This window comes from Myotis myotis, unplaced genomic scaffold (assembly GCF_014108235.1).
Source record: "Myotis myotis isolate mMyoMyo1 unplaced genomic scaffold, mMyoMyo1.p scaffold_m19_p_14, whole genome shotgun sequence".
Lineage (NCBI taxonomy): Eukaryota > Metazoa > Chordata > Mammalia > Chiroptera > Vespertilionidae > Myotis > Myotis myotis.
The window spans coordinates 45076140-45091048 of record NW_023416318.1 but is presented as its reverse complement, the minus strand read 5'-3'; the positions used below and the strand labels follow the sequence as shown (position 1 = coordinate 45091048).

Genomic DNA, 14909 nt, shown 5'->3' with positions numbered 1-14909 from the left:
TGACATTTAACATAATGGCAAGCCGCCTTCACTGCTTGACTGTGAAGCAAAGCGAATCAAGCAAAGATTTGCCTTAACACATATACAGCCCTAACTGGTTTGGCTTAGTGGATGGAGCGTCAGCCTGTGGACTGAAAGGTCCCAGGTTCGATTCTGGTCAAGGGCAAATACCTTGGTTGCGGGCACATCCCCAGTAGGGGGTGTGCAGGAGGCAGCTGACCTATGTTTCTCTCTCATCGATGTTTCTAACTCTCTATCCTTCTCCCTTCCTCTCTGTACAAAATCAATAAAATTAAATTTTTTTTTTAAAAAAACTACATATACAAAGAATTAAAGCACGGAGACTGGCCAAGTGGCATTTGCAAGGACTGGATCTCAGGTGTCCAGGAGATGCCTAGTGACGGTGACTGTGGAAAAGGAGAGCACAGGATGGACCTACGAAGTTGTTGAGGTTATACTTTGGGGAAAGTGTGGGAGAATTCGGGGAGAGAGAATCATGGCAGAGAGGTATGTGCTGTGTGACCTTGGTCAGGGCACTAGACCTCTCTGATCCTGCTGCTTTATCTGTGACATGAGAACAAGTATAACACCTTCCTGGTTCTTATGAGTGTCATCTGAAGTATTTGTCAAGTGCTCAGCCTAGAGCTTAGTTGAGGTAATAGGATCAAGCAAGCAGAGCAAAAGAGAAACGGGGCTGCAGTACCTGAGAGTCGTGGGGAGACAGATGCTGCTGGCGGCCAGATGAGAGGCCCAGAGCCCATGGAGCCGCCAGCCGCTGTGAGATCCGCTGTCACATGCTGGGTGTCACATGCTGCGCAGGCAAAGCGCGGGGCCAGTGCTTCTCGCCCTGGCTGCGCACCAGGATCCCAGTGGAGCACCTCAGGCTCCTTGTCAGAGATGCGAGGGTGATTCTGGTGAGCGGTCAGGGCTGCAAACACAGGCCGAACCTGGAGCACATGGGCAGGGAGCCAGCACGTGGCAGGGGCAGGGCAGAAGGAACCCTGACCCCATGCTACCCACCAGCCAGTCCTGGAGAGAGATGGGCCCCAGTGAGCCCAGCCTCCAGAGCCCAGGGTGATGGCCACCCCGGAAGACGGCTGGGCAGGACTCAGGCCCTGGAGCCAACGGGTCTCCGACAGGAGCGTTGCCCCAGGTCCTCCTGGGAGGACTGCCTTGCAAGAACTGGAGGCCTCAGAAACCCCTTCTAGGGGAGGAGACATGAAGCGAGTCAGTCAGTGAAAAGTTGTGAAGAGGAATGGACGAGGGGTAGCACATTAAAGGAGGTCGGGAAGTTCTCCACAGTGAGCTGACATCTGGGCAGGCTCCACAGGGTACTGAGCGGGAGCCGGGAGGATGGAGGAAAGAACATTCCAGGGGGAATATTAAGTGCCAGGGCCCAGAGCAGGTGCGGCTGGGGCGGGTGAACCACAGGAGAGGGCAGGGCGGGCAGGCACGTCCAGCCACAATTAGAGTTTAAAGTTGGAGGAAGGCGCTGGAATCTTGCCATCGGGCACCCTGTGAATCCCCGCTGGTGTGATTTTTCGGCAACCAGAGCAGAGACATACCAGTCAAGTCGGCCATATCACGTTTCCCGCCCGAACTTAAAATGGGTATTAACGTGTTAGTGACAGAAGAGGATCCTTAGTAAACTGACTTTCGTGGATGTCCCGTGTTCGGATCGGCCAGATGTGATCCCCAGAGAGTAAGAGAAGGCAGAGAGCGCTCTCTCAGAAATAAAAGGACTCAGAATTTAACGGGTTTTTTTTTTGTAGGCACGTGGCTGTGAGTTACAGCTCCACATGCGTCTTTGTGCTGACATTAAGAATAAACACCACCAGCCCTGGCTGGATGGCTCAGTTGGTTGGAGTGCCATCCTGTATGTGGTTGCAGGTTTGATCCCTGGTGGGGGCAACCGATTGATGTTTCTCCCTCCCTCTCTCTAAAAAAATCAATTTTAGCCGTAGCCAGTTTTGCTCAGTGGGTAGAGCATTGGCCTGCGGACTGAAGGGTCCCCGGTTTGATTCCGGTCAAGGGCATGTACCTAGGTTGCAGGCGCGATCCATGGTCCCGTTCAGGGCTCATGCGCTCTCACATCAACGTTTCTCTCTCTGTGTCTCTCCCCCTCCCTTCTACTCTCTCTAAAACTCAGTGGAAAAATATTCTCGATGAGGATTAACAAACAAACAAAAAATCAATTTTAAAAAATCTTCAGGTGAGGATTTAAAAATTGTTTTAAAGAATAAATACCATCAGAAGCAAGATGAAAGCAATATATCAAATGTATCCCTTAATATTTGGTCATGAACTGTGTCCAGTTACTTCTCAATGCCTTCTATTCTTTGTCTCCCCCACCCCCCACCCCCACCCCCCCCATGGCCTTGTTGTAGCTACTCTGAATTCACCTTCGGGATGGACGCTTCTAGGGGTGCCTGTGGGTTCCCCTCACCTCCTGAGCTGCGGTGGCACCAGAGGCGGGCTCCTGTCCCAGCTCTGCCAGCTCGTTGCCTATGGGAGAGAGGCCTTTACCTGCCGTGTTAGGCTCTGATGACCGCCCTACGTGTGGAGCGCTGCTCACTATGGCCTGGCCTCTGGCCGAGGCCCCCAAATCACTTTCATTATATGACGGTCCCTTTCCTGCGTGGGACAGATCAGACGGCAAGGCGACAGCCTAGAGCCCCACCGCCCCCACGACCCCCTGCACGGAGGCTTCTGCCCTGGTGCCCACAGGGGGCTTGTGCTCTCCAAGTCTGGGTTTCCGACAACCGAGAGCCGGGCCTCTCGGGGCAGCCCGGCTCCTGGGCCCTTCCGGAAGGTCTGAGGAAGGGACTGACAGGGGTATTCTAAGTCCTAACTTCATTCTCTATCTGCTCACACCCTAAAAGCGCGGAGGGCACCGTCCCTGTCTGAGGGGTGGGGAGGAGGGAGGGGGGGCTGCTGGGACATCTGGGTTAGAAGCATCTGACAGCAGCCCCCCTCGGGAGGAAGGCAGGTGTCACTCCTGGGCTTTGAGGCACAAGAGGGGGAACGTGACCTTCAGGAGCTGTCCCATCTCGAGAAATAACCCGGTGCCAGCCAGCGGGAGCCCTCACAACTTCTCTGGGCCGGGCCGGCAGGAGATGAGGGGCTGAACCCGGCAAGACTGAACCCGGGGGCCTGGGCTTGCCACCCTCCCTGTGCCTGGCCCCGAGGAGGCTGGGGCTCATAGCTAGCCCTATGGTGGGGAGAGGGGTGCCACAAACCAGCTCTCTGATATCCTGCCCTCTGGGGGTGCCCCGAAGCTTCCCCCAGGACAGCCCGTCCGCTCATATCCAAATCACCCCTACAGCCCGGTCCCCTCTCCTTCCTCCTCCTGGCACTGCTCGGCCCCCACCCCCACCCCACCCCTCCCAGTCACAGCTCCCAGAGCCTGTTCTCCACTGGGTAAAGCTCCTTGTGTGATTAAAGCAATTCCCACAGAAGCACTTTATTCTTTTCTGAAAAGCCCTTAGGCCTGACCCTTCCAGGGCACATTTGCATTTCAAGCAGAGAGTTTGTATGAGCAGAATTTAGTGTTAATTGGTGGAAGTGGGGGGCAATTGTTTGGGGAGGAGACTTTCCCAGGCCCGGCCCTGCTCTCCTCTTTCCTCCCCCAGCGCGGGGAGGGGTGTGGGAGGGGTGCCAGGCGCCCCTGGGAGGGCCCTGGGAGGGAGGAAGGTTACGGAGCCCTGGTTCCCAGAGGCTCCGCTTTCTTCACCAATTGAGAACCCTTTCCGGTGGGACCTAAAATGGAGTGCTTTCCCCAAGGTTTGCTTTGTTGTCATTGATTTCCTAACGCCATTACTTCACAGCACCAAAGACAAATCTGTCTCCTAATGGAATAGACTCGGCGTTCTAAAACCTGTCACCGTTTTTCCTTGGGCCACAGCGTGGTGGTGGGGGAGGGGGCGGGGCTGGCATCAAGAACCCCGACTGGCCGCCCCGGAGGCCCTCCCCTACTCTCAAACCCCAGTTTTCAAACACCATGGACAAGCTGCCGGGAAGAGGCATTTTCAAGTCTTAATAATGAATGGTAGTGTTAACGTATCAGAGTTTCACACAACTGTCTGTTGGAAATGGCCTCAGGAGAGAGAGTGGGGGAGGAAATTGAGGGGCAGAGGATGAAAGAAGTGGGGAGCAAACAAGGGGGCAGCGGAGGGGGAGCGGCCGTGTCTCCCAGCTGACCATGTTCCTGACACGGGAGAAGATTCCCGAGCTGAGGAGGCAGCCTTATAGAGTGTGAGTGTGTGTGTGTGTGTGAGTGTGTGTGAGTGTGTGTGTGAGTGTGTGTGTGTGTGTGTGTGTGTGTGTGTGTGTGTGTGTGTGTGTGTGTGTGTGTGTGTGGTGTGTGTGTGTGTGTGTGTGTGTGTGTGTGTGTGTGTGTGTACACATAACCGTGCAGTATGTGGGGGCAGCACCTGACCGGTATGTACGCTCCCATCCCAAAGCCTCGCCCCTCAAATGCTCCCTGGTGGCCTGGCACCGTGAGCAGGTGCTGGGCTGCTGCCATCGCCTCGCCTAGGACACGGCGCCTGACCCCCAGCAAAAGGCAGGGAACCAGAGAGGCAAATGGCAGGTGGGGGAGTAGTGGGCGATGCCCGCCCCGGAAGGATGAGGCCCTGCGCTCTAGGGGAGGGACCTTTCTGTGTCCATCTTGGGTTTGGTTCCTCACAGGCCACCCTGGCCTGGTCCCGGTCCCCTGGGCCTGACCCGGAGGCTGTGCTCACGAGTTGCTCTCTGCCCCTCCAGGTGTGTGCGGCTGCTGTGGCGCCCTGCGCCCCAGGTACAAAAGGCTGGTTGACAACATCTTCCCTGAGGATCCCGAGGTGCGTCACTGCTCCGGCCGGCACTTGCTGCCTCTCTCCATCTCTGGGCTGCTGGGAGGGGAGCAGGCCTCCAGGGCCCCTTGCTCCTGGGCCCCTCGGCGGAGCCGTGGGGGCGGGAGGGGCTGAAGGCGGAGGGATTTAGGTCTCTCTGAGCCCAGGGCTCTGGAGTGGGCTTGGCCTGCTTTGGGCCATGGCTGACCTGAGACATCCTTCGCACTCATGTCTCTGGGTGATAGTTCCTTGAGCTGCCGACTCTCTTGCCGGGACTGTTCCTGTGTTCAGTGCGAGCACTTCCCGTCTGGGGTTTCGGCTCAGGAGCCCATGTCTTCTCCCGGCTCCCCCTGGTGTCTGCCAGGTGTTGGGATGTGCACACAGGGCACCGGGCTTCTTGGCTTCCAAGCCCCCACCCCCGGCCGGCTGCATCCCACAATGTGTGCTTTCAGGAACGTCAGAATCGGATGTACTTGACTTGCTCTCTGGGATTCAGTGACCTCTTCGTGATGGGCAGCGGGGCGGGGGTCACATTTCCAGAGCCCCCTGGAGAATCTCCTATGAGTTACAGAGCTGCCTTCTCCTTCCTGTTCATATCTTGGTGCTGGATATCCAACACGTTTACTTCTGAGTCACTTTCAATGAAGCCTTCATACACACACACCCATATGTGTGTATACACATAACTTATACACACGTGCACATATATGCTTTCATGTATATACACACATTTGTGTACATACAAGTATGCGCGCGCGCACATACACACACACACACATACACATTTATAGCACTAGTTTTAGTTCTAGCCAACACACTTTGGGCTAAGTTGTGAGTTCCTGGATGGCAAGAACTATATCTTAATCCTCTCTCTGTCCCTGAAATCTGCATGCTGCCTGTCACATGCTTAGTGGCACTCTGCCTAATGTTGATGAAACGGAACGAATTTTACCTTGAGACTTGAACTCTGCCGGCCACGGTAGGGCCGCCGAGAGCAGGAACGGTCTGTCTTTTGCAGGACGGCCTGGTGAAGACCAACATGGAGAAGTTGACCTTCTACGCCCTCTCGGCTCCAGAAAAGCTAGACCGGATCGGCGCCTACCTCTCCGAGAGGCTCATCCGGGATGTGGGTCGTCATCGATATGGGTAAGTAGGAGGGGAAAGTGAAAAGGGTATTTTCAGAAACCATGTTATAGGTTTAGGGTAAACCTTTAAGAAATTGATAGTGGACTGGATGATTGCTTTTTGCCATTCTGCATGTTCTCTGCCCATCGCAGTCCCTGCGGATGAAAAACACCTTGAAATCCACAGCTTATGCTCTGCCTGCCTACATCTGGTTGTCATCCCTGATGCTAAACACACCCAGGCACTAAGTTCACAGGCAGGTGGGCTGGGTGGGGGGGCAGTGGGGCAGAAGAGGGTGCATTTGCCACTGGGTCCAGCATCCAAGGTTCATGCCCATATGGTCAAACCATAAATCCAGGCACCTGCACGATGGTAGGGAGACGCCCCCTCAGCCCTTCTGTGTGCAAATATTCTGCTCTTCCAACCCTCCGTGACGAGGAAGGTGATGATGATGTTGAGGGAGGCACTGGGTAGGGGAAGACCGGGAGGGTGAGGAGAGAGATCAGCTCTAACAGCGTTTTCTTCTCTACATGGTTACGATTAGAGCCCCCAGGGAGGCTTTCAAGACTTTAAATACGTAGATGCTGCAATGGCTGCTTTTAACAGGACGATGCCAGTTTTGAATGGCAGATCAGAGGGCAGTGGCAAGTTCTAAGTGGCTCTGCTGACCACAGAATATTTTCACTGAGAGAACTGCAGAGAGGGCAGGCAAAATTTGTATTAATGTTTAATGTTATTGCTTGCATATTGGGTTCAGGTTCAATCTAGGATAAAGTCATTTCTGCTTGTGGACACCTGCTTTGCTGTACGTCGAGGCGATTTATATAATCCGCATGGACACTATATTCATGCCCTTTTTCTTGAGTGTGCGACCTAATTTTATTCTTTAAAATGGTCATAGAATGAATAGGTTTTGGTCTTGCTTTTATGCCAGGACAGCTTGATCTCAGATTGGCTGGTGGGTCCTGCAGAGGCGAGGCCCTCCTCATGCCGTCAGCGCAATGCAAACCTTTCCACTCTGCTTCTCCATCTCTCTCAGCAGGAGGAAGGGGCCTTGGAGGGAGGTGGTGCTGTGGGCGGCGGTGGGAGCCCATCGAGGCGTCAAGGGGAGGACAGAGAGCCAGGGTGATGGACAGCCAGTCCGTCTGGAGTGGGTTGAGAGCAGGCATGGCAGGCGTGGCAAGCACGGCAGGTCTGGTGGGCCTTGCTGGGTGGAATGGTGAGTCAGGAGCAGGTTGTGGAAGACTCTAGAGGTCAAATTGAGGAGGTTGGATTTTATCCTAAAGGAGCTAGGCAAGCGCAGCTTCAGGTCCGTGTTTTGAAGATCACAGCTGGCCGTGTTAATGGAAGAACCAGAACAGAAAGGACGGGAACCAGGGAGACACTGTCAAGGCCACGGCTCTTTGAGTGATTCTTAGGTGATGACTGGCCTTGCGACAGCTGCCCCCTCTCTCCTGCCTGCGGGGCTTCATCTCCGCCCCGGATCTGTGTTTCCTCTCTGACTGAGTCTGGTTTCCACGTTTTGCATGGCCTGCTTCTCCTTTCCTGGAGGCTCCGCACCTCCCTGGCTCCTGGGGCCACTCCTGCCTGAGCACAGGGCGTTCAAGCAGCACCAGCTGCCTCTTCTGGAATTCAAAGCAAGGGACTGCCTGCCTCACTCCCGCACTCCAGAGCCTCTATGTACTTTCCTCAGCTGTTGTAACTCATCTTCCGCCTTGACCCTTGACCCTGCGTTCCTCTTGTTGCCAACCTGTGTCCTCTCCAAGACGTGGTTGCTGCCCATGAACCCCAGTGCATCCCAGAGTCCTTGGGTCCTGCCTGCCTCACCCGCTGGGAAGCCCAGCTATTGCATCACCTGCTGCTGAGGTCTGTCATCTGTTCTTGCCTTCTCCCTTGGGCCCCTGCACCTCCCTCAGCACCTCTTTCCTGCCCCATTCTGCTCCAAGGATCCGGTCAGGCCAGCCCAGGTTCCCAGACCAGTTGCTACACTGGACACCTTCCAGGATACCAAGCCCAGATCAAACCTCTGCTTGGACCGGCCTGTTTGACCCTAGTGCTGCTGAGCAGGTATCACCCTGAGAAGCCAGTACTCTGCTCCCATTGAGAGTGTAGGTTATGGTAAGAAAGGACCCAGGCAGCCAGCATTGGACTGGGGGGTTCCAGGGTCCCATTGACTTCTCATCTAAGATTCTTTGCAAAGTTCAAGTTCATAGTCACAATCCTGCCATCCTTACTATCGGGATCAAAGATGGGGAATGAAGAAGTGTGTTCACAGATGTAGGCCTTAATCTCTGTTCTTCGTTACTTTCAGTTTCACTTCTACCATAATGTGGACTTTCCCTCAGAGTTTCCACTCCTGGTCAGTAGCCAATTTTTCTTTTTTTTATAGCAAAGGATGGTTTTTTCTTATCAGGACTTTTTGGGGAATTTTTTTACAGGAAAAGGAAAAGCAACAATCTAAGCTCTGGGGTTTGGAAGGCCTTCTAGTTTCTTCTCTTGCCAAACCCCACCCCACCCCTTCCTTTCCCCTCATGTAAACTCTATCAAATAATGGTGAAACCCTTCATACAGAAGGCCGCCGGGATGATTCATCAGAGAAGAGAATTCCACGCCGCCCACCCCATTTCCCACCTGCCGCGTTTGATTAGCAGAAGGTGCCCAGGTTTGTCTGTAGGGAGAGTCTGTCCCCTTTGGAAGGGCCCCAGCCCTGCAAGATTCAGTCTGCTTCACTGGCCCGCACAGCGGACCTGAAACATGCTGGAACCGGGCCCGCAAGGCACAGCAGGTTTCCTGGGCTGTGACTGTGATGGCCTCTGAAGGTCAAGGCTATAATGACAAGGGCAAGGCTATAGTGAGCCAGGAATGGCCAGTCCTTGGAGCAGGGAAGAATGGTGACTTTGTTCACTGAAGGAGCTCAAAGACCCAGTGCTGCCTCTGTATTTCAAAGACACTCTGTAGATAAGAGCATGACCTGATCCATTTGTGAGTGTGCCCAGGGATGACTATTTCGGAATATTTAAGAATATTTTATTCTAATAATAGTAAATGCAATTTAATAATAGTTGACAGTTCACAGAGATAAAAGAAATAAACATTTTATAAGCATGGACAGGAAAATTTTCAGAGTAGAGAGGCAGTGTTTCTTATGGTTGCTCAGTGTAAGAGTTAGCTCAAGGATACCTAAGAAATGGTTTCTAATGTCTCAAAAAAATAACAAAAAACATTTAGAAGATGCCATGACTGCTGTTACTTTATATGCTTGGGTTTGCAAAGCTGACTCATGTGCAAGACAGTTTTGACGCACAAGAGATGAAATTAAGTGGCTGCCACAAGACATATTATGGAGCTTTGCGTTTTGGTCAGTGCATTTCCCATCAAAATGCTAATGTTATTTTTCTCAGAGCTGGAAATAATCCTAAAATTTATATGGAACCACAGAGGACCTCAAGGAGCCAAAGCAATCTTGAGAAAGAAGAACACAGTTGGAGGTATCACACTCCCTGATCTCAAACTATACTCCAAAGCTGTAATAATCAAAACAGTATGGCACTAGCACAAAAACAGACACAGATCAATGGACTAGAATAGAGAACTCAGAAATAAACCCCTGATTATATAGTCAACTAATCTATGACAAAGGAGGTAATATACACTAGAGCAATGACAGTCTCTTCAACAAGTAGCGTTGGGAAAATTGGGCAGATACATGCAGAGAAATGAAACTGGACCACTCTCTTATACCACATATAAAAATAAACTCAAAATGGCTTAAAGATTTAATTGTAAGTCCTGGAACCACAAAACTCCTAGAAGAAAACATAGGAAGTAAACTTTATCTGACACCAGTCTGAGTAAAATCTTTTTGGTAATACCCCCTCGAGCAAGGGAAACAAAAGAAAAAATAAACAAGTGGGACCACATCAAACTAATAACCTTCTGCATAGCAAAGGAAACCTTCAACAAAACAAAAAGGCAACCTACTGAATGGGACAGTGTATTTGCAAATGGTATATAGGGGTTGATACCAAAAATATATAAGAAACTCATATGACTCAACAACAAAAAATGAACAATCCAATTGAAAAAAATGGGCAGAGGACATGAAAAGACACTACTCCAAAGAAGAAATACAGATAGCCAACAGACATATAAAGATGTTTAAAGACACTAATCATCAGGAAAATGCAAATCACAACCACAATGAGATATCGTCTCACCCCAGCCAGAAAGGCTGTTAATCAAAAAAACCAACAAATAATGTGTTGGCAAAGATGTGGAGAAAAGGGAACCCTCAGGCATTGTTGGTGGGACTGCAATTGGTGTAGCCCCTACAACCACAATGAGATATCGTCTCACCCCAGCCAGAAAGGCTGTTAATCAAAAAAACCAACAAATAATGTGTTGGCAAAGATGTGGAGAAAAGGGAACCCTCAGGCATTGTTGGTGGGACTGCAATTGGTGTAGCCCCTATGGAAAACAGTACCATATGGCGTTTCCTCAAAAAACTGAAAATAGAACTACCATTCAACCCAGCAATCCCAAATCTGAGTATACAAATGAGAACACTAATTCAAAAAGGTATATGCACCCCCTTGTTCATTGCAGCATTGTCTACAGTAGTCAACATACGGAAGCAACCTAGGCGGCCATCGATAGGTGAGTGGACGAAGAAAATGTGATCACACACACACACACACACACACACACTGGAATATTATGCATCAATAAAAAGAATGAAATCTTGCCTTTTGTTACAACATGGATGGGTCTAAGTGAAATAAGTCAGGCAGTGAAAGATAAATATCATGTGGCTTCACTTATATGTGGAATCTAAAAACAAAACAAAACAGGCCTGGCCAGGTAGCTCAGTTATTTAGAATATTGTCCTGACATGCCAAAGTTGCGGATTTGATCCCTCATCAAGTCATATACGTCCAAGAATCAACCAATGAATGCATAAATAAGTGGAACAAATCAATGTTTCTCCCTCTCTCTCAAATCAATAACTAAAAATTTTAGAGGGATGGTTACCAGAAGAGAGGGAGGGGTGGATGGGTAAAAAGGAGAAGGGGAATATAGTCAATAATATTGTGATAAGTTTACACGATGACAGAAGATTACTAGAATTAGCTGGGTGATCGATCACATTGTAAGGTATAAAAATGTCGAATCACTATATTGTACACCTGGACCTAATATAACCAATATGAGATTATGTACCAACAATACTTAAATTAAAAAATAAGTTTAATAAATTGTTTAAAAGTCAACTGACCAAAAATAAAAAAGAAAAGAAATAAAAAGACAAAGATTCGCTAGTAAAGGATTTTTAAATACTTGCCTAACATTAAAACATGGATATGATTTGGCTTGCCACATAAAGAACAGATCTTTGAATTCATCCTTTATTATATATACTTGAAGCCTGATGCACAAAATTCATGCAAGAGTAGGCCTTCCTTTCCCCCACTGCCGGCACCGGCTTCCCTCTGGCACCCGGGACCTAGGTTTCCCTTGCAGCCCCGGCTTTGTCCGGAAGGACGTCCAGAAGGACGCTGGTCTAATTAGCATATTACGCTTTTATTATTATAGATAGAGCACATGAGCCTGACTTGAGAGTGTCAGGCAGCTTTAACACATTAAAAGCCCGTGGTGACAGCTTTCCCACAATCTTTGAGATGGGTCTTGTGCTGCTTGCTTTTTTGACTGAGAGGCATTCACTTGACTCTTGGGCACCCCAGTTAGATTTGGGGGTTCTCCGTTCACCTTGCCTTCCCTGCATTTTCTCTGTAGGGGGAGTACTTTCCAATTCCACATGGTTTGGCTCTACAGGCAGAAGGCCCACACTCCGAGCCCATGGATGCTTGTGAAGACCTCCCCTCTGGAAGGATAGAATCGTTTCAACTCCTACTTCTCTTTCCTGGGAAGGCAGTCACTTGGTTTGCTTCGGATTGCTTAGGACTCACGCTTATTTGCCTCATCAGGTTCTGAAGCCCTCCCCAACGTGATTACCAGATGCTGATGTTATTTAGGGAACAGAGAGACTCAAAAATACAGTGGCTCCAGCACATGGAAGTGGTTTTCCTTTCTCTCCAGGTGGGGTCTGTGGGCTCTGTGCCCAGTGAGGTCATCCAGGGACTTTTGTCTCTGGGTGCCCAGCTGTTGCCACGTGGGACCAGCAGAAGGAGGGAAAGAGAGGACATGAAGGACAATCCCGTCCTTTAAGCAAGTCATGCTGACGTCACTCACCTCACTTCTCCTCATTTTCATGGCAACGCTTTAGTCATGCGGCCTCACCTAGCAGCAAGAGAGGCTGGGAAGTGTTCCCAGTGAGCAGCCACAAACTCAGCTAAAATTCTAAATTCCTATGGAAAAAGGGGAAAGAGATTCCAGGGGTGACATCTAGCATTCTGCCCCAGAAATTTAACTTCTTAAAAAAAATTATAAAGGTTTAAGACAACATAATTCCTGACACACTTGCAGCAACCTCCTCATTAGGAGTGAAAAGATCGCCTTTTACAAAAAGTGAACATCCACCTTGTTTCCTTTAGAATGCAAATGGCTTGTAAGTGGGAAAAGTATCTTTCCAACATGCGCTTTATCGGACCATATGCTTGTTTTGCCACTATCATGGAACACGTGTTGGAGTGAGCGTAGACATGCACTCATTCTCAGGAGGAATTTGGCTCTTGGCATTTTTCTTGGGATTTAAGAGAGGCATTGAGGAAGACCAAGGCCACCGGGATGACTGGGGGTTGTCCGGTGAAGGCTGGTTTTGGAAGGATTGCGTATTTTTAGCACGGAGAAGAGAAGAATAAGAAAAATGAGACTGTTGTTTTCAAGCAGTTGAAGGACTGGCAGGTAGGAAAAGGTTCAGTCCTCTTCTTGCTGCTCCTAAATGTAGACTTGTGAGTAAAGGATAGAAGTTATTAGGATTTGCTTGAAACATAAAGAAGTTTTTCTCTGGTTGTCAAAACACAGGATGGGCTGATTGAACTGTAAGCTATTCACCATTGGATGCTGTCTAGTCCTAGTTCTGAAGGCATTCACTCAGGTTTTAGACTTTAGAATTGAGCCAGTGAGGGAGTTGGAACTGACACAACCCATATTCTTCCTAAGGTGGAAATAATTTTAATTCTGTGGCTGTCTTATCCTCCATGAGGTCAAAATGTCCCCGAGGTAGGGTGCCACTCAAATATGGTGGTATCATCAACCGTATTGTTTGTGTAGATCATCATAGAATGGAGATCCTCAAACACAAAACTTGCTAATTTTATATTCCTCAACGGTCCCAGGCCCATCTCAGATTCTTCATAAACTGTCTTCATAAAGTTCTTCACTGCCTCCCCCGCAGAGCCATCTCTTTTCTTATTTGGAACCTCATGGGATGCCTTACACGATTTTCTTGTAGCATTTCGTATTTTCCCTTTAGAGGAGATTGCTGGGTACTTATCTCATCATCGGACTCTAGGCTCTTTCATATGAAGGACTACTTCATCCTTACGCCCCCTGCAGCGAGTAGGCCAGAGCTTTTCCTCAGTGGCTGCTCAGCAGACACTCCTGGACTTGGATCACATAATTCTCTGATCTCACTGGATCTTGGTTCAGAATTTGCTCTTCTGGGCACCTGTCCTTTTTTGCGTGTGTTTACCCATGAAATGGTACACTTCATCTGCCCCCATGTTCTTCAACCGTAAGATGTGGGGCTGAGAGGTTGGCCTTCAGGCCTCCTTCCAGCTCTGATTCTCAGGCTGGAGTGGGCACTTGATGGAATGGCATCAGGCATTGACAACTTGGAGAAGAGCCTCATTACCCCGATGCTGCCCAGGAAGTCACAGCGCGGCCATCTAGCTTGCCCCCCGTCAGGCAGTGCGGGTGGAATGGACGTGGGGCAGGGGGATGGCATCGGTGCTGTTTTCCCCAGGTACGTGTGCATCGCTATGGAGGCGCTGGACCAGCTGCTCATGGCCTGCCACTGCCAGAGCATCAACCTCTTCGTGGAGAGTTTCCTCAAGATGGTGGCCAAGCTGCTGGAGTCAGAGAAGCCCAACCTGCAGATCCTGGGCACCAACTCGGTAAGGAGCTGCCTCAGGGGCTCTGGAGGTGGGAGTGGGGGTGGCGGAGGGTGGGACCTCTGGGTCAGCGTCAGGATCCATCCCTATTTGCTCTCTGACCCTAAGTACTGCTCAGTGCTTGTCTTAACGTTCCCCTTTGTGTGAATACAGGCATGTTTAGTTTTTTATTTGACTAAAAAGATATGATTTATATTATAATTTATATAACTATGTCATAGATACAATAAATTTAAAAAAATAAAATTCACCACATTAAAGCATATGATTCAGTGGTTTTAGTATAGTCACAAGGCTGTGCAACCATCACCATTATCTAATGTATTTATCTTTAGACTGATGATCTTCGAACTTTTTTTAGCAATAGATTTTCCCCTTAAAGAACTTTAAGTGGGGCCCTCAGAAATATAAAAATAGATGGAAAGGGATGGGAGGGGTGCCTGGCACCCTCACAGCCCAGCCCGTGGCATCATGGGACATGCTTTGAAATCTAGTCCAGGTCATGCCTCTTTCAAAACTAGAATAAACTGACATCCACGGGACAGAGGTGCCAGATATGGGGAGACCTCCCGGGGAAGCAGGAATCAGGGCTTCTGGCTTAGTTCTGCCCTTACCTGGCTGGGCGACCTGGAGAGAGTTATCTGTGGGCCTCGGTATTTTCACGGATACGATGAGCAGGCTGGATGGTCCAGGCTCTGCAAGGCTGGCCTCCGCACGGTGACTGCTGTCGTGAGCGGTTATGGCTCAGGGAGAGACGAGCCATTAGGTGTGTCGAGAACCGCCAGCTTCGTATGTGTGTCTATCCCTACGGTTGCTTTCTTCAATGTCTTGCCCTCTCTCCTCTTCCCTCTTCAGGGCAAACTCCCAGCTCCAGGTCTTT

At 49.9% G+C, this 14909-nt stretch overlaps 1 protein-coding gene across 3 annotated transcripts in view; it reads left to right on the top strand.

Annotated features, from left to right (window-relative positions):
- Window positions 1-14909, top strand: part of EFR3B (EFR3 homolog B) — a 65245-nt gene that overhangs the window by 22745 nt on the left and 27591 nt on the right. For all 3 annotated transcript variants that reach the window (XM_036335178.1, XM_036335177.1, XM_036335176.1), the window contains exons 2-4: window positions 4765-4841; window positions 5851-5978; window positions 13882-14032. In XM_036335178.1, the coding sequence (XP_036191071.1) occupies window positions 4765-4841; window positions 5851-5978; window positions 13882-14032 (356 nt within the window). The remainder of the gene's footprint in view (window positions 1-4764; window positions 4842-5850; window positions 5979-13881; window positions 14033-14909) is intronic.